Below are 20,719 nucleotides of genomic sequence, written 5' to 3'. Positions count from 1 at the left end.
AAGACCAGCAAGAAAGTGATTATACACGGTTCTGAGAGCGCTTTATTCTTAAAAATTATGTTTAACTTAAATGTCTTTGTCACTGTGCTAACACTGGTTCGATAGGACGGCGGGACTGGGACCATGGATGGAGAAAAGCCTCCACGATAAAGTTCTCAAGTACATCTATAGATCACCAAGTGGGTATCGCAAAAGAATGGGTATTATGTTGAGTTTAAAACATTTTATCTTCTATTGGTATTGCAGTTCTCCGGGAGTAAGACATAATAGGTTGGAAATAGGATGCAAACTCGGGTCTCCAAGACTGGCAAGTCGCCGCAACCGGCAAGCCCTGCGATTTCTGGCGATCGAGGGCGGTGGGGCCAGGAAAGACTTTCTCATTGTGTATCGGTCAAGCCGATTTCGAGAACGACAGTAAATGAGAAAGAGTCGACTGACTTTATCCAAGACTTAGGCTCACAAACAGTTTTTGGGGGCAGGTCAAGGGGATCCGAGTAGAGAAAAGATCACGTAGGCTAGCCACTTAATGCTAAAATAATAGGCCCTCTACCGAGGAAATTGCGGACCTTGCAGTAGAATCCACCGATTGACGTATCTCGTTTTTTTTTCTTATGTAAATTAAAAATTAATGACTCGTTTTCTGGATTTTGAGCTGGCTGAATATTTTGTATGGATAACCCAGCAGAGAGACTGCGTGGGCTTTTGTATTGGACAATGCCGTTGTAATCGTCAACTAAAGGTAAAGGGTCATTCCCGTGTCCATTGTGCATTGTTGCAAGGTTCTCGGCAACGGCGGCATCCAAGTCCTCCTTTCTGAAGATGCTAATTTTTCTCTTCGATAAGCGGAGAACATAAACGGGTATTGGTCTCATATTGTTATGGGCGGTCGCGTAGACATAGTCAACATTGTTGAGGTCTAACACAAAGTAAGAGTGCTTCGTTTGACTTTGAGGATATATGTTCACGGCGAGAAAACAGGTTTGAGCACTTGGACGGTTCACATGAATTGCATATTCGAGCTCAGACACGAGCTGGCGTATACAACCCAAGTTGTCTCCAGCTGTAAGAACGCTAGTAGGGGTGTCCCCGAGTATTCGGATTGCTCCCGAGCCAGCTGTTTCGAGGAAGGCATTTATAGTGTTCGGAATCTGACTCATAATTCGATCACGAATCTGTTTCTTTTGATCTTCCATCTCCAGATTTGAAGCCATGGGCATTCATGCAAAAAGTTGGTTAACTGGTTTAAAGAGGGTTCGCTTTGGAGCTGTCTCCTTTATGTATTCCGCGGCCACACCGCTAGAGTTTACGCCGCTGGCAACTGTAATAAACGAGCTGCATTTTACTATACCCCTCAATTTATCATGGACCGTTCATCTGTTTTGATGATTCAATAGATTGATGACGGCGCAGTCTAGAATGAATTGGGAGATTTTAGAACATTCCCAGAGATAAGGGGGTGTGAAACACGATCGGCATTCAGCGTACATGTCTTAAGGAATGCGGCTGTAGATCCAGACACCGATATAATCCTGGCCAGCCATTTCCTACAAGGATGTCAACAGAGAGCCTCAACAATTACCATGTCGAATATCTCACAATGCTCCCATCATTCAATAATCGATTGTCATTCAACGGTATCTGCCAAGAAAATACCCCAACTTTGCCTGCCGACCGGATGCAACCGTCCAGCGATCGGCACGACACCCCCTCATTTCCTCCCCCAAGATGATCCACCACAACCTTGAACCTCCCTCGAGTTGCCCTTCGTTCCCTCTTACCCAGTGACTGGTCCCCTTTTGCGGAGAAAAGCGTGGGGGTGACATCGGCAACCGTGATGCAACATACTCGTTATCGATCCAACCCACTTGTCAAGGGATGCGTTACAGTGACTTGATAAGACGAGGGTTCCGCTGCGGACCTTGGCCGTCTTCGGTTGCTTTTGACAGGAGGGGAAAGTGAACGGCGCACTTTGATTCTCTAGCTATATTCGTCGGGTGTTTCTCTTCATCCCCGCCTCGTGCTTCTCCTGCTTCTCCTTTCCCTACCGTCTTGCTCTACGCTGTCAAGATGGATTCGAGACACAAACATCAATCGTCGCTGGACGACACAACCAAATCCGGGGCTCGAGGATCAATTGAAGAGCCTAACAAGCTGCAAGGTTATGCTTCGGCTCCGGGTGTGGTCGACGATGTCACTCGGGTGGTTGACCATAAGGCTGAGCGACGTCTATGCCGACGATTCGATATTCGCTTGTTGCCAATTCTGGCGATTATGTGTAAGTATCCAAGAATCACTGGGTACTCGTCGACTCGAGAATATACCCAAGAGTTTCTACCTGGAAACGATACTGACCACAGACAGATCTATTCAATGCCCTCGACAAGGGCAACTTGGGTAATGCAAAGACGGATCATATGACAGAAGGTATTGCAACCTCTCCTCCTAACATGCAGACAAGATACTAATCTCTTCGTCTCACTCACCGCAGACCTCCATTTCAAGCCAAATCAGTACAATTTGCTACTATCAATCTTCTTCGTACCCTTTGTGATCTTCGCCCCGCCCTTCTCCATGCTAGGCAAAAAGTTCAGTCCGGCTCGTGTCCTGCCCGTCCTGATGTTCTCCTTTGGCAGCTTCACCCTGCTCTCGGCCGCAGCCAAGAACTTCAGTGGTCTTTTCGCCTTGCGCTGGTTCCTGGGCATGTCCGAGGCTGCATTCTTCCCTCTGGTCATCTACTATCTGACCACGTTCTACCGCCGAGGCGAGCTGGCTCGTCGGCTGGCCATTTTCTACGCGGCGTCCAACATTGCCAATGCCTTTTCCGGATTAATCGCATTTGGCGTGTTTCAAATCAAGGGATCTAGCCTGCCGAATTGGCGCTATCTGTTCATCATCGAGGGGAGCGTGACGGTCATCTTTGCCGTATTTGCATTCTTCTACCTGCCCAAGAGTGCCGCCGAGGCTAGTTTCTTGTCAGAGGAGGAGAAAGCCTTGGCCTTTCATCGCATCCAGGTCGATTCGAGTGCGGTGGTTAATGAAAAGTTCCGGTTGCGCGAGGCATTGGGTATCTTCAAGCACCCGACTACATACGTCTTCCTATGCATTGAAATCTGCCTAGGTGTGCCTTTGCAAGGTGTAGCCCTCTTCATGCCGCAAATCGTGGCTCGTCTGGGTTATCCGACCGTCAAGACCAATCTCTACACGGTCGCCCCGAACGTAACGGGAGCTGTGATGCTGCTGGTACTCGCCTTCTGCTCAGATTATACCCGACTTCGATCCCCGTTTATCGTGCTCGGATTCCTATTCACTTTCACCGGGTTCATGATCTACGCCTCTATCAACGACGTCCAACAACAGATCCAGGTCGCCTACTTTGCAACTTTTATGATGACATGGGGTACCTCTGCTCCCTCGGTGATGCTTAGTACCTGGTACAACAACAACATCGCCCATGAGGGCCGCCGTGTGCTTTTAACTAGTATCGGCGTCCCACTCGCCAATCTAATGGGCCTGGTCAGCAGCAACGTATTCCTGGAAAAGGATGCACCCAAGTACATGCCGGCCCTGATTACGGTGTCCGCCTTTGGAGCCACGGGTGCCTGTCTAGCTGGACTGTTGGGACTGTATATGTGGTGGGATAATAAACGGCGCGATCGTCGTGATGGAAGGGTGATTCGGGCGCGGGATATTCCCACGGAGCGTATGCGAGATGGACCGGCGTCGCCAGAGTTCCGCTGGTTCTTGTGAGATAGGAGGTGGAAGTGTGTCTTGTTATGTGACTATGCCAAGAATTAACTCTTTTATATGAATGAAACGGCTCTTTCGTCTGAAAATAGGAAATGGCTTATTTGTAATCTAAGGTTCTTTTCATAGTTCCCCGCTTCCACTGGAAGTATAAGCTTTGAAGGATGGATCACTCTCCGGAGTTTAGTTATGGAGTATTTTGAATCATAATAAATCCGAAGATGATAGCTCGTGCACTCGGTCTCCAAGTCTGCTAATCTGACTGGGATGCCTCATAGTTCCCGCATGAGCTGTCAAGCGGGGCTTACATGGAGATGTAATCACGACGGAGTACAATCCAGGAAGCATAGATGGTTAATTCAAGCATTTACTAGAGACAGTTCATAAGCCACATTATCCACATAACCAGACCAAGAAGGATCCAACGAGATAGCTGAGAGAGATCCTCGAACTCCTCAGCTATTCCCCGCACTTCTACTCCACCTGCTTCATTGGGATCATGCATCCTCCTCACCGCTGCTCGGAATTCGGTCTTACCAATATGCCCGGTCCAACAAGGATCGCCCTGACGTGGCACAAGAGTATTTGAACATCACTTACCATCTCCCTCTCTCCTCCTCCATTTCCTTACACCTCTTCACTACACTCTCTTCTTCCATCTCACTCTCCTAAACCACCATAATGTCCAATCCAGGCCAAATCTCCCCCCTCCGCCCAATCACCCGACACATCACCACCCACAACGCCGCAGGCAAAGCAGTCCTCCATTCCTCGACGCCAGGCCAATGGAAATCCTACGATGAAAGCCACATGGCCTTCAACGTAGTCTACACAACCTCCGAATTCCCCGCAAACCTCAACGGGGACGCCGATCTGGCCGCCCACGACAAAGTCCAGCAATCCGGAAACCTGGGACTAGTCAACCCCAAGGGCACGGTGTGTCGGGTCGTCGACTTTGCGCCCGGCAACCCGTGCGTGGTCCACCGCACGCAGAGCCTGGATTATGGGATCGTGTTGGAGGGGACTGTTGAGATGGTACTTGAGGAAGGAGAGGCTACTGTGATGCAGAGAGGGGATATTGCGGTGCAGAGGGCTACGATGCATGGATGGCGGAATCCGAGTGCGACGGAGTGGGCGAGGATGGCCTTTGTCTTGCAAGATTGTCAGCCGCTGGTTGTTGGGGGGAGGCGTTGAAGGAGGATTTGGGGATTGGGGAGGGGATTATAGAGCCGAGTGGGAATGATCAGTGAGCAACGAGAGGATGATGATATTATAAATGGGAATAGTCCCTTTTCGCTATACGATATAAACAGTTCCTTTTTCCTCTATGCCTGCACCTTGATCACTACTTTCCCAAAGTGGCTCCCACTCTCCAAAAACTGGAATGCCTCTTTCGCCTCCGTAAAGGAGAATACCCGGTTAACCACGGGGTGAATCTGCTTCGCCTCGTAGAACCGAATCATTTCTTCAAATCGATCCTTCGGTCCATTGATGATTCCCTTCAGAGTCACCGTCCGGCGCAGGGCGAGCAGGTTGACGTTCAACCGGTCATCCTGGGCATCAACCTTGCCGGATACGTAGCCGATACAATCGATGAGACCACCGAATGCGATACAATCAAAGCTCTTTCGCAGAGTCTGAGCACCACCGGTTTCGAGGATGATATCCGCGCCGTGGTTCTGGGTCCATTCCATCACTTTTTCTTCCCAGTTGGGCGTGGTGCGGTAGTTGATGGTAAAGTCAGCGCCCAGCTGCTTGGCTTGTTCCAACTTGTCATCAGAGGAAGAAATAATAATAGCTGTAAGCCACCAATCAGCACCGTCAAAAACACTCAACCACACAATCAATCCCCTTCTCATGAAACTCACCCTTAGCCCCAGCAGCCTTAGCAATCTGTAACCCAGCAATCGCCACACCACCCGTTCCCTGGAGCAAAACGTACTCATCCTGACCCCCAGGCTGGCCCATCGGTCTCATCCCATTAATAGACATCCAAGCTGTAACAGCCGCAATAGGAAGGGTACAAGCCTCTTCATCCGACAGATAACTCGGCGCCTGGACGATGCCGTACTCGGGGAAGACCCGGTGAGTAGCCAAGACTCCGTTCAAGGGGAGACCGATACTACGGGCCAACTCCTTCTCGGTGACTTGGCCGGTCTGATGTTCAGGGAGGAACGTCGACAAGACACGATCTCCCACGGTCCAGCGGGTTACGCTGGAACCAACTTGGACGACGACGCCGCACATGTCTGAGCAAGGCACGATGGTGGCATTCTGCTCGGCGGATTTGTGGTGTTTGTATTCTCCCTTGGTTACTGTAGATGTATATTAGCTTTGGATCATTCTGAATATCTGCTATTTCATAGGTTAACGAACCTTCCACGTCCCGATAATTCAGCGAGACCGCATGAATCTTCACCAGGACCTCGCCAGCTCCCGGTGAGGCCATTGGTGCCTCCGTCTGGCGGAGACTATCCAGGCCCTCGAGGGGAGTCACCCACTGTTGAATTGACATGATATTCGTAGTTTCTGTGAAGCTGTGAACTCGGGATATTAAGTGATGTCATTCCTTTCCTTCAAGAGAATCACCGAGGTGGAGAAATTTGGAGACATGGCTGAGTAAGCAAGTCCTGGATGCGGGGCACGAAAACACCAAGTTGGCCAGTTTCATCTTCTCCATCTTCAAGGCTTCATCAGTATAGCTAGCAGTGCTAGTTTACTGAGCTCATGTGTGGCAGGGCTGAAGTTTGAAACCAGAATCTTATCTCGGGGGCCTGAACCCACAAGCAGGAAAAGCTGCGACGACACGCACGCGCCGGCCGCCTAACTCCGCCAAACTCCGTTGGCCAAAAACATAAAAGAATCAGATACCAACTGATCGAAGATCCGATCATTTCATTCACCAACCTACACAATGGCAGAAATCCACACCCAAATACAGTCTCCTCTTGAGGAGCACTCGATCAAACCTCCAACTTCCACATCAGGTCAGTACCCCTCTCATCCCATCAGCGACTATCAACTAATCCCTTGTGAAGTACCTCTCCTCCACTCCCCCAGTGGAAACGACTCTCCACATTTACCCCAGATCATCTCCCATCGAGGGTACAAGGGCAAGTTCCCCGAAAATACACTTGCAGCAGTCCAAGGCGCCGTCCAAGCCGGTACTCACGCCCTCGAAATCGATCTGCATCTCTCCCGAGATGGAGTCCTTGTACTTTCCCATGTAAGCACTAAGCCTTTCCCAGATCAGACATGAATATACATCATCTACTAACACTATTCCAGGACCCAAGTCTCCAACGGTGCTACGGAGTCAAGAAAAAGATCGGCGACTGTGACTGGGACTACCTGAAGACCCTACGCACATTACAAGCACCCCACGAGCCGATGCCCCGACTCCTCGATATCCTCGAGTATCTACGTCAACCAGGATTAGAACATATCTGGGTTCTACTGGACATCAAAGTACTCCTCCTTCCCCCATCCCCTCCAACTACAACTCCACCCCACTAACACCACATCTAGACAACCAACGACCCCGAAACAATAATGCACCGCATCTCCCAAACAATCAGCTCCGTCCCCCCACTCACCCCAACAAGTCCACCCTGGCACACACGCCTAATCCTCGGCTGCTGGTCCGCCGCCTACCTCCCCCTGCGCAACAAATACCTGCCCACCTACGAACTATCCCTAATAAGCTTCGACCTGGGCTACGCCCGACAATACCTGCACACCCCCAACATATCCTTCAACGTCAACCAGCGAATCCTAATGGGCCCGTTTGGGCGGGGCTTCCTGGAGGAAGCACGGGCCGCACAGCGGAAAGTGTTTTTGTGGACGGTTAATGCGCCGAATTTAATGCGGTGGGGGATTCGGCATGGTGTGCAGGGGATTATTACGGATGATCCGGCGTTGTATGGGCGGGTTTGTAAGGCGTGGGAGGGGGAGAATAGTGGGAAGGGGAATGGGACGGTGGTGGATCCTGAGTTGGTGGTTGATAAGTTGAGATTTGGGCAGAGAGTGCAGATTTGGTTGGTTGCTGCTTTTGTGGTGTTGTTTGGGTGGATTATTAGGCGGAAGTATCTTGTTGGTGTTGAGGTGCAGATTGAGAAGAGGAAGGCTACATAAGGGGGAGTATTGTGACTTGGTCATTTACAAAGTCGAGTGAAACGAATACCCTATTGTATATATGGAACTGTTGAATATTCTTGCAGAAACATTATTATGTTCATTCAAGTATGTTCGAAACACAAAGCAGGAGTTAAAATGATATAAACCACCAACAAAACACCGAGCCGAGAAGAATATACATTGGTAACATGGCGACATGACCATAACTCAAAAGGTGAGAAAACACCGACGCGGATGATTATTCCAATGCCAGAAAAACGCAAAGGCAAACCACAAAAATGAGGGGAATAGAATGAAGAATGGATCCAGTGGAACATCAGTCCAGATGCAGAGAAAAGAAGGATCAACGCTATCATCGGCAAAAACCGAACACAAAGGCATGGGTATAAAACGATCTATAAAACGAACGACGAACCCGAGCAGGGAAAGAAAAATCAAGCTCGTGGGTAATAAAAGGGTCACGTCGAGTGACAAGAGAAGGAAGTGGGGGTATGAAGTGGTGTATAGTCTGTCGCTGAGGACTGTCGTAAGATATTTTGCGGCCAGTTTCACTCAAATCATCATGAGCTTAGTGGTTCTCCGCTCAGGGAAACGTCGGGCGCCTCCAGATGGGTATCGAGGACCCGGACGAAGACCACCACTACTCGGCGACGGCGAGGGAGGAGGTCTGTATCCCGCGGGAGGAGGGTAAGCGCGAGATTGAGCCAGAGGGGAAGACCCAATCGTGGGTCGACGACGACCAGGTGGGCCAGGTGGACCTGGAGGTCTCAGCGATCCGGGGGCTCCGGGGGGTCCAGGAGGGCCTGGAGGACGGTAATAAGCATTAGCCGCACGCCGAGCATCCTGTTCGCAGTAGACTTCGCCATTCCACTCGAAATAGTCCCCCTTGAGTAAGACATGACACGTCCGGCATTGAAGACAATCCGGGTGGAAACGGCGTCGTTCGGGACGACCGCCATTGCGCTCGACGGTCTCGAGGTATTGACCCTCGATACCGTTGTGGCAAGTTGCACATAGGGACCCGTTACGCTCGTGATAGTGCTGGGCACAATAGGGCCGGTTGTTGAGGACGTAGAAATCGGCAGATGGGAAGGGGGAGTGGCATTCGAAACAGACAAAGCATCCGCGGTGGTATCGTCCAGTTAGACGGCCATCCGAGGAGGAGATGGACTTGCCGGTAATGGGCTCGCCGCAACCCTTACAGTCACCCTTGGTACGAGTTGCGGACCGGGTTGGAGGACGAGGAATTGGTTCGGTCGCAGATCGTTGTATAGGTCGGCGAAGTGGAGGGGGATCTTGGAGTTCATCTTGCTGGGGAGGTTGCGGTAGTGATGGTTGCGGCTGTTGGTGCCGCGGGCGCATCCCTTCCTCGCGCCTCTCAGCAATCAGCGACAGACTACCTTGGCCGATCGCCGGATCGGTTGGTGAATCAGGGCTGAAGAAAACACCAGGAATCGGAGGCACTTCATCCATGGTACTGCGGATGCGACCAGGCAGCTCCAAAATAGTCTGTCGTGTTCGCGGTGGCAGTTCCTCCACCAAAGGACCTAGGTTGAGAGGATCCGTGATTTTATGCCGGTTCAAACTGGTATCGGACGGCAGGCTGGACATGGAACTTCCGCTAGAACTTCCACTGCGGGTGTCGGACGGAGAAGATTCTGAAGAAGTAGAACCCTCTGGCTGCTCAACATGGTGATCATCCAGACCCAAAGCACGCGCGAAATTGGTAATTGAAATAGCACTTTCGCTCGTCGCATCAGAAGCCTTCCTGGGAGCGTCACTTCCAGCTTCCGCATTAGCTGGGTGCAAGAGGCTCGGTGAATAGGCCAGGTATTTTCGCTCTTGGTCGACTACGATCGGATCAGGTGTGGGTTCTTCCGGGAGATCATGCAGCCCAGTAGGAGTGTGAGCCGGAGAAATGCCGAAATCGAATCCACTGTAGGTTTCCCCACGGCCATCCTGGGAGGAAGGACTCGTCGACAAGTTTGAATTCGTTGAATTCGACTCCGAAGAAAACGATGCCTTGTTTGGTGTGCGAAGGGGCGCGGGAGGCATGGGTGGAGTGTCATCCATGAATGCGCGTAGCCCCCGAGAGAAGCTATGAGTTGATGATCGCGCCGTTGAACCCTCGTAGCGGGTGCTAGCTAGCGAGGTTCGGTAGCTACTGTGACTAGCCATTGAATCACCACGACTATGCCCAACATGTGCTAACTCCGTTTGGGGTGGAAGGGGACTAGGTGGGAGCTGGATGTTCTCCGGAACCAGATCTAAGCCGAGTCGCGGGGATGGAGTCGGGGCTGGGCGTGCTGGTGACCGTGCTGGAGGTTCATATTTCATCGACGGCGTTCCAACGAGAGCCGGGGACCGGCTACCGGGCATGGGAAAGGAGAACACCGTATCCAGATCGAGTACCGACTCGTCATCGGGAGACACATGGGTGTTGGACACTGATAAATGCATTGGAGATCGAGGAGCTGAGTGAATTGAAAGGGGGATGGTAGATGCGATCCAACACTACTCGCCGGCGTAGGCACAGTCGGTTGGAGGAATGCGCGATCTATATTGCATGGTTAGTGATCCAATAGTTCATGATCTTCGATAAGGCGCCAGGGTGGAAACGTACTGGCGATCGTAGGATCGATGCGAGGGGGTGCTGCAGGCCGACCGGGCTTACCAGCCATAGCCACGGTCAATTGGTCTGGCGCATCCAGGCCCGCAGACGGGGGAGGAGAAGGAGGAGTTGTCGCATTAGATGTTATGTGAGAGGGGTCGAGAGTTGACGGGGTAGAAGAGTGTATTGTTGTTGTTATTGCCTCCGTTGAAGGCATGCCATGGTCAATAGGGGCGCAGACATGGTCGCCCATGGCCGAGATTTCAACATGGTTTCCACAGTTGGAGCATTTGATCGTGGGCAGAAAGCCCATATCCATCGCCATTCTGGTTCAAATCAGAGGGTCGGGATCACTGAGGGTTGTCATCGAGTTCTAGAGGGGCTGATGCCCTGTCCTCGTCGCCGAGTGGCACTCAACAATCGAGGGGGGATGTGAGAAGGGGTAGAGATGCTCTTTTCCAAGTACGGAGTATACAAAATGAGGATTTGAATTCTGGGAGTAGTGATAGTTGGAGGTGGATAGTTGGTGGTCCGGGGGAAAGAAGATAGAATGATTCCAGAAGGAAGACCCCCCAACTCCCAGAGTCGACCGTGTAGTCAATAATGCTGGCCGACCCCAGTCTCATAGGGAAACCGGTCGATCGCGGGCATATCTCACGGTGTTAGCCCCCGAACTAGATCCACACGAGGACCATTCAGGAGGCGCCCGGGCCCCAGTAGGACGCCGCTAGTGCGTAGTGTCTCCAGTGCGGATGGAGGATTCGTAAGTCCAAAGTCTGTGGTTTTGTGGTTCAGGGGGTTTCTGCCCACAAAGTTCACCATGGATCGAGTCTTGACTTTGCATTCAGCCAGAGTAGTTGGTCACTGCAATCGTAGTGTTTTCCTCTCTTCGGGAGTCCCGGAGTTGATAAAAGGTTGGTTCCACTCCACGATAACCACTGATGAAGTTGTCTGTTGTTTTGTTTCCCCTCTGATGTACTCCTCCTGCATTCATCCGGGCCCTTTCCATCCTCAACAGGTGTTCCCTTCGTCTGTTTCTTCTTCTCTGCCGTCCCAAGGGGGGGCGGGAGGTGTCGATCAGGCCTTTCAGGGGGTGAAGGCGCAACTCAAGTGGAGCCCGAGCGCTTTTTTCTTGTCGCGAGTCGCGACTGGCCAGGGACCCTTTTTGATTCTTGGACGCTGACTCGCTCTGGGCTCGAAGGTTGTCACTCTCGGTCCCACTGGGCATTGAGCTGGTGCCTGGGCCATAATGTTGCGCTCCAATCATCGAGGGTCTCTGATGCATTCAACTTGTCAAGAGCTGCCAAACCAACGAATCGGCGGGGCAAATCTTCTCCGATCCGATCGAGTTTCGTGCTGATGTAAGGAAACACCCGTGACTGGAAGAATACGATACCTAGAGAGTGTACTACTCGTGTACTATTATATACACAGGAAATAGCATAAGAATACAGAAAAATACATAATCAACACAAACATTATTGTAGTATGGATTCCCTATAATGATCTGATCACCACGACAACCCTCAAATACTAATATAGACGCCCATCACAATCACAATCACACGCGGGGGCCATGGGGCCTATGGGGTCTATCCGATCCAGATGGTCCATGCAGAATGGGGTCACTGGCCCCCAAGTTACTCTATACTGTACAAAGTAAATCTTTATGGATTTGTATCTCTCGAGCCCCGCCCCCATTCCCTTCCAGGAAGTTCGGGAGACTCTTCAGCTCGTGCTTGCACTGCTTGTGGCGATAAAGAGTAACTAACCGATGGCCTATCGAGCGAACTAAGCCTGTTCCTGCATGCTTTTCCGATTCTAGCCATCCAAATGACTCGCGTACCTAACGCCCCGGCTGACTGCATGCAGGCTTATCAAGTCGCGTTGGTGTTGATTTCTTGGGGGTCAGCGAGTGCTTGACATCGTCTAGAGGTAGAGTCAACACGTGAGCAAGCCTGATTCGTGAATATCCTCCTTGAAACATTGACAAGCCAATACTAGATAGACTAGGGTATGTCCGTTGGCAGTGAGAAATCTGCTCCTTGTACATGATCCCTGGTTTCTGCCTGAATTGGCCTGGTTTCTGTCAAGCCCGTCACATCGAACACCTACGATTCTAAACACCCTCCCTTTCTTATAAGAAGGGAGTGACCCGCTACGATACATTATCGAGCGTAACCGCGCACGTCTATCTTCAGTAACACTCAAAAGCGCATATCCTTTTAAATATAGCATCTTGAGGACGTCAAGGCTGGTTGTGTCGAGGAATCAGGACCCCCCTCCTAGTGACCGACTCTAGAAATACGCATGTTTGTGGAAATTCCATCACCGGGAAGCATTGGTATGATGGATTTAGCTTTCTCAAAATCATTCTTTAACTTAATTAGTGAGCCGTGGGCGTTATTTCCACCCCGTCAATGTCGTAGCTCTGCTTTGACCTCCATTTATCCTGGCCTAACGCCCAAGAAAGCGACATCGACATGGCAATGTTGAGCTCCTTTTCCCGCAAATTCAGGGCGCTTGATCTCTTTCGAAGGGTTGTATGCCATGCAGCATGTGCGTAGATCTCATTAACTCGAGGTCGTCGAATTTCCTCAAATTTCTCGTAAACTTCGTCAAGTGGGCGATGTGGATCTTCCAAAAGACGAGACAGTAGAAAAGCATCCTCCATTCCCATCAAGACGCCTTGACTAGCGTGTGGTGGCATTGGATGAGCGGCATCTCCAAGAAGATGACACCGTCCGTTGAACCAAGGCTTCCTAATTGGCAGTCGGTGTATTGGATAAAACTCCAACGTAGGGCTCTTTTGGATAACCTCTCTCATAGCATCTCCCCATGCCCCCCTGGATTCATGTAAATTTTCGAGCAGACTGGACTTCAAAGCCTCTGTTTCACTTTCTCCATGCACTTGCCATCCTAAATGACCCCCGTCCGAGTTAGGCAGCGCAACTTGACGTGATATCCCCCAGAATATTTCGTCCTCCGCTGCAGTACATGGAGTAAATTTTAAAACTCCACCTGTTAAGACTGTGGCTTCAATGCCAATAATCTGACTTCTTGTTTCCAGAGACAATTCCGATACAGGCACCGTCGACATCAGAGTCGCGATGCCCGAATACTTCGGGGCCGGTTGAGGGTCAAAAAGGGCCGAGCGGACGTAAGAATGAATACCATCACAACCAAATATCATATCCGCAGTGTCTTCTGTTCCGTCTGAAAACTTGACTTTAGCGGATTCATCCCGTTCTTCCATACGAATGACTCTCGTATTAAAACGGATTGGAATGGAGGCAGCCCGAGCTCCTTCCAGATGTACGTCCACAAGGTCGGCTCTCTTAATTCGTAGATAACCGAAGCCTGTATGTGACTCTGCCTCACCCATGATATCTGTAGAGCCCCTCGATGTATTGTATGGTCACATTTCCTTCTTTCGGGTCCAGTATACAAGTTTTTTGACATATATAATAATATTGTGGCATGAAGGGATATCTTAAACCTAGTGAAACGGGTCAAAAATATATCTTGGCCACCAGTCCCCCAACACGACACCTAACATTGTACAAACCATGAATTTTAACGGCCAATTGAAAGTAAAAATTTAAGTTCAAAGATCTTTTTAAAAATGCTACAAATTATAAATTCCAAATTAAGACATCTTGCTTAACTCAAGGCACCAAAAAAAAAGAAATCCAAAGATGAGTTCATCCTGAAAAAAGCAAAAAGAAGTGGTCCCAGAGGGGGTCGAACCCTCGACTTTGGCGTTATTAGCACCACACTCTAACCAACTGAGTTATGGAACCGCTAACCAACTAGGCCATTTGGTCTGGTTGATGGAAGGTTGGCAAATATTTGGCATTATGAAGGAGAAAGCACTGGGCAAGCCTTCGAATAGGAAGGAGGGGGTGCCTTACGTTACGCTTCACACTTCTCTGTACGTAGTAGACAAGTAAAGGCAGGGTATGACTACCGGATTTAAGAAAGACATCTATCGGTTTATGGAGTATGGTATTGCATGTCTAATAGGCATTAATTCTCCGCACTCGTGTGGCGAGCGCACCCATGCATTCACATACTGTACACGAGAGTATTCGAGACGATTCGGATGCACCTCACCCAATTTTTTAACTTCTTTCCAATGTCAACTGCTTAGAAGACTTTAAGCTTGAAGGCAAAATAAATCGAGGCTTACATTTTGGAAGAACAAACTAGGTTTTACTCTAGTTATGAAATCAAGGTGCAAACACAAATATACCAAGTCATGCTGCTTCTACTACGCAAGCCCATTCCGCACAGCCTGTATCATTTTTCTAGAGCCAAAAATGAACATCCCGAGTAGCTAGGAAGAACAAAAAGCAAAAAGGAAATGGTCCCAGAGGGGGTCGAACCCTCGACTTTGGCGTTATTAGCACCACACTCTAACCAACTGAGTTATGGAACCCCAATTGATGTGTGGGTGCTAAAACGTATGCACCAAGTGGGTGCACCGGAATAGATGCGACATTTTCCGTTTCGGCTCCATTGTGGCCTTGGCACCGGCTAGCGTCATCCTTTTAGTGGACCCGGTCGAAATTGACGTCATCCCCACACACATCTCTGGACTAGAATGCTGAGGACATGGAAGAAAAGTATCATATATTACAGAAAAAGTTCTATACAAGTTCTCGATCCCTACAGGTAGCCATCTACAGTCCTTAAACTCGTATATAATACTCCTTGGACATGCAAGATGGCGAGATGCCCTTTTACCGAAACACACCCGAATAAAGACCCCACTACTGCTCCGCCATTCCATCAATTGGGGTTCCATAACTCAGTTGGTTAGAGTGTGGTGCTAATAACGCCAAAGTCGAGGGTTCGACCCCCTCTGGGACCATGATCACTGATCAATCATTGATTTTTTGCTCGTTTGGTGTTGTCCGCATGAGGACGAGTGATGCCACTTTAATTTTGGTCCTAGCGGGATGACGTGGAGGGCGGAAATACATGGATCATGCATAGCAGCCACACACGAGTTAGGCAATTGTGGTATGCAGGTATATTGATACAGAATATATTTGTGGCCGGTATTGATCACACAGAAGGAGGTAGGTAGTGTTTTATTATTTGCGCTATAGTACAAAAGAACGAAAACCACTTCTAAGTTGTAGCAGTAATCCCAGACTATAGTACTAATCCTTGTAATTCCTGGCTTAGGCTTGAAAACCGTATGCGCGAATTCAACTCAAGTCGACGATCTAATCCCACCTAATCTACTCACAGTATGAATATCTTTGTCTCCGATTCGTTTCCACCGTTGTAACTGAGGAGGAGCAAGTTCGTTATATGACACGACGGTTGTATGCACGATAGTGGTCTGTGCATAAGTAAAGCAGAGCGAAGGGGAGAGCCAGTGTCAGGTGAAGGTCGGTTGTACTGTAGGTGATCTCGGTGATCTGTGCCTTTTCTGCATACGCGCAAGGACCAGGGGTCATATCAATCTATAGATAAGATCTCACATGATTCGACTTTAAGAAGTAAGTAGAGATGTGTCTGAGCCCCTCGTACTTAGCAAGAAAATGCATTTTGATGTGAGAACGGTGTCGCAGTTTCCTTTAAGCGGTGAAGTAGAAGGCTAATCTAGTGGTAGAGATACTGTTTAGTCCGTGTATCTAGTCATGAGCCTAGTGCCCAAGCGTGAAGGCGTGAGTGACTGAGATCAGCTCATCCAATCAGGGGTATTGGATTCTTATTACTTTAGCCGAGCCAGGCGAAAACAACGTGGCGACATGTGCTGTTGTTTTCCCGAATTTACTTTGTCGGAACCTACTGCCTCAGATCTTTACTCTTTACTCTACATATTTAGTTGGGAGATGTGTACATGGAGTGGAAATGATCTTCGTTTCCACGAAGGATGGGACAGGACCATAGTAGTAATATCGTTGATAGGAATAATATCGGAGGATTGCTAGCCGTATTCTGTAGCAATATGTTCCTCGTTAAACGGTATAATATTTATCTGCTCCATACTTAACCCATTAAATCCGGGGAAGCCCCAATGTGCCGGCGATCGACCAGCTGATTGGCGCCCGTCGGCCCCGGAAGCTTGCTGGTGGTTGCGCCAATCAGAGAGGATCAAAGCCCCCACGGGCGGGCACGTACGGCCAGGAACCACTCTGAGTAGACTACGAGTCTACTCGGACACGTTCAGCACATGCCGACGGGCCGAACTGTGAGTGGCTCGGCCATCGGCACTAACGCAGGTCGAAGCTAATTGCGCTTAAAGTTGATTCAGTAATTATCTACACTTAAGTTTGCTTCAGAGTACTGTAGTAACGGGACAGTATTAGTGTATGCTGATAATTAGCATGGCCCCGATGACCGCCGGGATACTCCATGGGATACTCTATCCTGGGTGGATATCCTGTGGATATCTTTGTTGTATGTGGATGAATTCGGGATGCTGTCGATCTCGATTGGGGGCAAAGGGCGATCCGTTGAAACTCTTTTAGTACAAGTCCTGAATATTAAGACTACGACTATAGTAAGTGACTATCCTAACTTACTATACTAATCTATTCTAGGACCTCCTCCAAGTACCCGCTACCTCCTTCCCCCCATCACTCCACCACCCAAACCCTATTCCTTCACTCGTCCTCAGTTCCTTCCATCTCCGATTCCGGCCTTATCAATGGCTCCCCACCCATGTGTCCTGCTGATAGGATGTCCGTGATGCATGCCCCTCTGCGGCCTCGTGCCAGTCGCCTTCTCATCCTCTCACCTATATGAATTGCTTCCCCTCGTGCTCTCCTCTCCCCCCGCCGACTCTCCTAATCCTTATTCCTCTCTCTCTCTCTCTCTCTCTCCTCCCCTTCCTCCCATCTCCCTCCCCCTCACACACAGGCACCGTCATGGATTGGCTGCACATTTACATCGCCGGCGCGGCCTTTTTGGTCTTTGCCCTCGTTGCTCTCGTCCTCCTCGTTTCTTTTCAACAGGTCAAGGTGGATATGGATCATGGCCCCCTCACGTATGTGAAGTTCATCTGGGCGAATTTCCTGAAGCCTCACGATAAGAGTGTGGAGGGCCAGCAGGGTGCGCTGGAGAGCTTCTACAAGACTCAGGTATGTGGGAGTCTGCATTTTGATGCCCGCGGGGGAATGAGCTTCGAACATCACGATTGCAGAGAGCTGACACTATGACCAGGCAACTGTCTACGATGCTACCCGCCGTCGTCTTCTCCATGGTCGTGAGGATATGCTCGGTCTGGTTGCCGCGCAGTTGAAGTACAAGGTCGAGAACAAGGAGATCAAGGCGGGCAAGGCAGTCTGGGTTGATGTAAGTGACAGAATGATGGGAAAACTCGAGAAAAAGACAAGAACTGACAATTGTTCACAGGTTGGTGGTGGCACTGGGTATGTGCAGCAGACACGCGTGTATACTGGATTCAACTAACCCCCGCAGATACAACATCGAGGCCATGTCCGCTTTCCTCCCCGTCGACAAGTTCTTCGATCAAGTCTACCTCGTCGATCTCTCCCCCTCGCTCTGTGATGTCGCTCGTCAGCGCTTCGAACGCCTTGGCTGGAAGAATGTCACCGTTCTGTGTCAGGATGCTCGCTCGTTCCGTCTTCCCGAGAGGCAGATTGACCCCAATGCTGCTGATGGTGCGACTACCGATTGCGCGGACTTGATCACTATGAGCTACAGCTTGTCTATGATTCCTGGTAAGCAGAGAAAACCCCGGGAGATGCTTGGATGACCATTCTGACACCTTTATTCCGCTAGACTACTACAGCGTTGTTGACTCGTTGACCTCCCGCCTCAAGGCTACTGGCTTGCTGGGTGTTTGCGATTTCTACGGTAAGCTTACCTGCGGAACTATGGATCTTTCGGGATACTAACTTTTGTACAGTCCAGAGCATTGTCGACGTCTCCTGCCGCAACTACACTGGTGGCGCCTTTAACCGCCATGTCAACTGGCTCGGTCGTGTCTTCTGGCGTGCGTGGTTTGACTTTGACCGTGTGAGCTTGGAAGCCGCTCGTCGTGACTACCTGGAGTACAAGTTTGGTACCGTGATCTCCGCCAGTGAACGCAACTATGCTCTCGGTGGTATTCCTTACTACATCTTCGTGGGTTGCCCCAAGGAGATCGCCTCCACGCCATCGAGCCAGGCCGCTATCGAGAAGCTCGATGCTTCCTTCACCGAGTCTCCCTACCTCCTCCCCGCGAACCACCAAAAGGAGATGGACAAGGCTGTTGAGAAAAGCACGACCGAGGTCCGTTCCAAGGCATATGAATCGGCTGTGATCAACCTGAGCGCCAACCTGCCCCTTCCCTCCTCCTTCTACCAAAACCACCACTACCGCATCCACTACAATGACATGCTCCCCAAGCACACCCAATTCCAGAATGAATACATCTACGCCTTCACCTGGGAAGACCCCCGTGTCGACCACCGCCTGCTCAACATCGGCCCCGATGATGTGATTCTCGCTATTACCAGCGCCGGTGACAACATCCTGGATTACCTGCAAAAGAACCCTCGTCGAGTCCACGCCGTCGACCTGAACCCCAACCAGAACCACCTCCTGGAGCTCAAGGTGGCCAGCTACATCGCTCTGGGCCACCGTGACATGTGGAAGATCTTTGGTGAGGGCAAGCACCCGGAATTCCGCGAGCTGCTCATCTCCAAGCTCAGCCCTCATTTGTCCAGCCAAGCCTTCCAGTACTGGGCGGAGCACACTCACATCTTCACCTCCAAGTCTGGTCGTGGTCTGTACGAGACTGGTGGCTCGCGCCACGCAATCCGCATGGTGCGCTACCTGTTCAACATGTTCGGACTTCAGGGCGAGGTGGAGAAGATGTGTTCGGCACAGACTCTGGCTGAGCAGCGGGAGATTTGGCCTCGCATTCGTCGGGTCTTGCTCAGCAAGCCCCTGAACTGGGCCATTGTCAGTACCGAGTGGTTTGCCTGGAAGGCGGCTGGTGTGCCTCGCAACCAGCGCAACATGATTGTTGATGACTATTTCCGCCGCAACGGTTTGACGACGGATATGAAGCAGGGCAAGGATATCAGTGGCCAATCTATCTGGGAATACGTGGTGAACACTCTGGACCCTGTCGTCAACGATACTCTGATCAGCAACGACAACTACTTCTACTACCTGTGTATGCAGGGCAGGTTCTCACGCCGGTAAGTTGGGACTCGCATAGTTTTCTGGACAATTACGCTAACAAATTACAGCTGCCACCCCACGTATCTCTCCCCTCAAGCCCACGTCAAGCTGTCCACCCCCGGTGCCTTTGATGGTCTCCGAATTCACACCGATGAGATTAACGAGGTGATTAACCGTATCACCCCGGGCACATTGACCATCGCTGTGGTAAGTAGTTCCGCCCCCAAAATGTTCATCCACATCATAACTCATCTATTTCCTAGGTCATGGACTCCATGGACTGGTTCGACCCCGAGGGAGATGCCGCACCCGCACAAGCCCGCCGGTTCAACACTGCTCTGAAGAAGGGTGGCCGTATCCTGCTCCGCTCTGCCAGCATCGACCCCTGGTACATCAAGCACTTTGAGGAGAACGGCTTCTCACCCCGCCGAGTTGGAGCCCGTTTCCCCGGAACATGTATTGACCGGTAAGTTCCATCTATTCTCCCGACAAAGATTTCCTCTAACATCAGCCAGTGTCAACATGTATGCCTCAACCTGGATCTGCACCAAGACCGAAGACATCGCCCGCCCCAAGAACGACCGCAGCATCTCCGTCCTCTCCCTCGGCGATGCCGCAGTTGGATCAGCCAAGCGATCCAGCAGCGTGGAAGACCTGCAAATTTAAGAAACTTAGATGATACCTTAGCCCTTTTTCCTTTCTCACAGCGTGTTACCCTATCCTATTCTTGTGCTTGCGCTTGCTCTCTGGCCGTCTAACGTGGTTACATGATTTCCCGTTGAGTTTTGGATTTGCCGATTGGCTTTTATTCTTATGACACATATTATTATTTTTCGGGGTGTATGGAGTACAAATTTCCCCGGATGGTGGTGGGGTTGCTTACAAAAATTATTTTTGAATGATGATTTATCTCTTGTTTCTGTTTTGCGTTGTGTACCCTGGAGGGAGGGTTATCGATGCCTTTATGAGGAGGGTTAATAAAGTCGGACTGTGTCATTATGTATGGAGGGTATATATACAGCTAGTTATGCTGTGAAAACATAGTTGACTTGAATGTGGCATTCCCAA

At 50.3% G+C, this 20,719-nt stretch overlaps 7 protein-coding genes across 7 annotated transcripts; 4 read left to right on the top strand and 3 right to left on the bottom strand.

Annotated features, from left to right (window-relative positions):
* Positions 1-2,067: 2,067 nt before the first annotated feature.
* N7496_012729 (putative MFS transporter) lies at positions 2,068-3,747 on the top strand (the record flags this gene model as incomplete). Its single annotated transcript, XM_056705642.1, has 3 exons — positions 2,068-2,275; positions 2,362-2,394; positions 2,459-3,747. 3 exons carry the CDS (start codon positions 2,068-2,070, stop codon positions 3,745-3,747), a joined length of 1,530 nt encoding a protein of 509 aa, XP_056549540.1.
* Positions 3,748-4,425: 678 nt separating this feature from the next.
* On the top strand, positions 4,426-4,938 carry N7496_012728 (cupin domain-containing protein; the record flags this gene model as incomplete). The annotated part of the gene is made up of 1 exon (XM_056705641.1): positions 4,426-4,938. The coding sequence occupies one exon, from the start codon at positions 4,426-4,428 to the stop codon at positions 4,936-4,938; it is 513 nt and encodes a 170-aa protein (XP_056549539.1).
* A 131-nt stretch (positions 4,939-5,069) lies between these two features.
* On the bottom strand, positions 5,070-6,259 carry N7496_012727 (zinc-dependent alcohol dehydrogenase family protein; the record flags this gene model as incomplete). The annotated part of the gene is made up of 3 exons (XM_056705640.1): positions 5,070-5,542; positions 5,613-6,059; positions 6,121-6,259. The coding sequence occupies 3 exons, from the start codon at positions 6,257-6,259 to the stop codon at positions 5,070-5,072; spliced, it is 1,059 nt and encodes a 352-aa protein (XP_056549538.1).
* A 399-nt stretch (positions 6,260-6,658) lies between these two features.
* On the top strand, positions 6,659-7,878 carry N7496_012726 (glycerophosphodiester phosphodiesterase; the record flags this gene model as incomplete). The annotated part of the gene is made up of 4 exons (XM_056705639.1): positions 6,659-6,731; positions 6,783-6,970; positions 7,033-7,212; positions 7,273-7,878. The coding sequence occupies 4 exons, from the start codon at positions 6,659-6,661 to the stop codon at positions 7,876-7,878; spliced, it is 1,047 nt and encodes a 348-aa protein (XP_056549537.1).
* A 555-nt stretch (positions 7,879-8,433) lies between these two features.
* N7496_012725 (LIM domain-containing protein) lies at positions 8,434-10,817 on the bottom strand (the record flags this gene model as incomplete). The annotated part of the gene is made up of 3 exons (XM_056705638.1): positions 8,434-10,328; positions 10,400-10,438; positions 10,505-10,817. The coding sequence occupies 3 exons, from the start codon at positions 10,815-10,817 to the stop codon at positions 8,434-8,436; spliced, it is 2,247 nt and encodes a 748-aa protein (XP_056549536.1).
* Positions 10,818-12,878: 2,061 nt separating this feature from the next.
* Positions 12,879-13,877, bottom strand: N7496_012724 (salicylate hydroxylase; the record flags this gene model as incomplete). The annotated part of the gene is made up of 1 exon (XM_056705637.1): positions 12,879-13,877. The coding sequence occupies one exon, from the start codon at positions 13,875-13,877 to the stop codon at positions 12,879-12,881; it is 999 nt and encodes a 332-aa protein (XP_056549535.1).
* Positions 13,878-17,382: 3,505 nt separating this feature from the next.
* N7496_012723 (class I SAM-dependent methyltransferase) lies at positions 17,383-20,317 on the top strand (the record flags this gene model as incomplete). Its single annotated transcript, XM_056705636.1, has 9 exons — positions 17,383-17,595; positions 17,678-17,809; positions 17,870-17,886; positions 17,936-18,198; positions 18,260-18,334; positions 18,387-19,668; positions 19,720-19,858; positions 19,915-20,117; positions 20,167-20,317. The coding sequence occupies 9 exons, from the start codon at positions 17,383-17,385 to the stop codon at positions 20,315-20,317; spliced, it is 2,475 nt and encodes an 824-aa protein (XP_056549534.1).
* Between the last annotated feature and the right edge of the window lie 402 nt (positions 20,318-20,719).

This window comes from Penicillium cataractarum, assembly GCF_028827025.1.
Source record: "Penicillium cataractarum strain IBT 29864 chromosome Unknown utg000010l, whole genome shotgun sequence".
Lineage (NCBI taxonomy): Eukaryota > Fungi > Ascomycota > Eurotiomycetes > Eurotiales > Aspergillaceae > Penicillium > Penicillium cataractarum.
Note: the sequence above shows the minus strand (reverse complement) of the source record. Positions and strands in the feature narration are given on the sequence as shown.